Source organism: Malus domestica, chromosome 14, assembly GCF_042453785.1.
Source record: "Malus domestica chromosome 14, GDT2T_hap1".
NCBI classification, from domain to species: domain Eukaryota; kingdom Viridiplantae; phylum Streptophyta; class Magnoliopsida; order Rosales; family Rosaceae; genus Malus; species Malus domestica.
The window spans coordinates 18001799-18003512 of NC_091674.1; the positions used below are offsets into that span (position 1 = coordinate 18001799).

Consider the following 1714-nt stretch of genomic DNA (forward strand, 5'->3'; position numbering starts at 1 on the left):
AACCGCAAATATATTTGCTGTGATAAGCTCCTCATAATGGGAATTATTTGACCAACTTGAAGATTGTAAATCACAAAAAACGACGACTGTGTGCGTTTTGATGCCCTAGAGGTTGAGGATATGTAAATTATTAGTTTAAAAACAAAAGGAAAACTAATGAAAAGAGCTTGAAAACTTTGAATTTTAACGATAAGAACAAAAAAAAAGGTAAAATGAATAGTAGCATAATTGACTTTTTAGTGTAAAAATGTGGTTTTTCGTTAAAGTAAACAATATCAGAAGCTTTTTGTTAAGTTCCCTTAAACAAAGGCAAACAAAAATACTACTATAATTGTCCAAATCATATTGCGCAAATATAGATAATGCTTAATTGTAAAAGAGTTCGTACAGTAAACTCGTGCTAGCTATGCTATATATACCGATCGCTAAGGTAGTAATGGATAATTTCTTCTCTACGGATGCATGGCAACCATGCACTGAGAAAAAGTAGACCCACTGCTGGTAAGGATTCCCGTTGCGAGGATACAGTATGATATGTTCAAGAGATTGATCGCTATCTCTCACATCCATGACAAGTCTAGGATGCATGGCAACCATGCACTGAGAAAAAGTAGACCCACTGCTGGTAAGGATTCCCGTTGCGAGGATACAGTATGATCTGTTTAAGAGATTGATTGCTATCTCTCACATCCATGACAAGTGTAGGATGCATGTTAGGGTTTAGAATTGTCCCATCATACTTGAACACCCACCGCTGGTTCACTGACCCTTCGCATTTGCGAATGACGATGGGTTCTTCAGAGCTCTGGCCATGGGATGTGATGCATCGGCTGTGATCGTTATTTTATTAGATGGTGCCATCTTGAGTGCTCATTGTTACTCCAGCTTGTAGTCTGCAGAATTCTGAATCCATAATAAGGTGTTGTGGTTGTAGGATTCCAGGCACAGATCATTATACCCCTCAGTGGAAGTCACAGTGGGCTCTACGTCATCTCCCGCTTTCCAACCCTGCGTAGCAGCATTGACATTGGTTTCTGCTGTTAGGGAGGTGCCATTTTCAGTTCCATGGGCCGTCAAGACTAGCCTGAAGTGAGGATTGGTGATGGTTCCATCAGTAGATAATACCCACTTTGTGGCTTCGGAGTTGGCCTTATCACAGTCATAATTCATGACATACTTTCCAGGTTTATCGCTCGAGATGGTCATGCATTTGTTAGTCCCATCTGTTTGGAACGTCCATTGCTTACTGAGTTCCGGTCCGCATCACCACAGTTGGATGACACTCCCATCGACGTCGTCATTTGCGTCTACACACAACCCTTGTTAGTGTTTGAGCTACTTTTGAGCTAAATTTCTCTACGTGTTTATAACCAATTCAACAAGAAATTGAAATGAACTCAGAGATTGAATATCAGAGATGAACATTTGGGAAGAAGGAGGACATTGCTCCCTCGAATTTGGATTCGATCCACCAAAGTCAGCATACAGTGTAGGGTTTTTAGTCGTTGCTACCCACGCACACATACACTTGCACCATTACTGTGATCACCTACACCTCACTTGTTTTCATTTAACTTCTAACAAACTAGACACGTGGCAAGATACACACTATCGAGATGTTATAATCCTGTCCGTTGATTACATTATTTGAATATCAACTACTCTAACACTTGGAACATTTCGACCTTCATCTTTTTCTTCCTTTCTTCAACTA

At 40.3% G+C, this 1714-nt stretch overlaps 1 protein-coding gene across 1 annotated transcript; it reads right to left on the reverse strand.

Annotated features, from left to right (window-relative positions):
• Positions 1-577: 577 nt before the first annotated feature.
• LOC139191200 (ribosome-inactivating protein SNAIf-like) lies at positions 578-1206 on the reverse strand. The gene is made up of 2 exons (XM_070811772.1): positions 881-1206; positions 578-830 (listed from the first exon to the last, which is right to left on the reverse strand). Exons 1-2 carry the CDS (start codon positions 1204-1206, stop codon positions 578-580), a joined length of 579 nt encoding a protein of 192 aa, XP_070667873.1.
• Between the last annotated feature and the right edge of the window lie 508 nt (positions 1207-1714).

Coding starts and splice junctions, on each gene's coding strand:
- LOC139191200 (XM_070811772.1), bottom strand. CDS start 1,206: ATGACCATCTCGAGCGATAAACCTGGAAAGTATGTCATGAATTATGAC. Junction 831..880: donor TCTGCAGACTACAAGCTGGA/GTAACAATGAGC, acceptor TAACGATCACAG/CCGATGCATCACATCCCATG.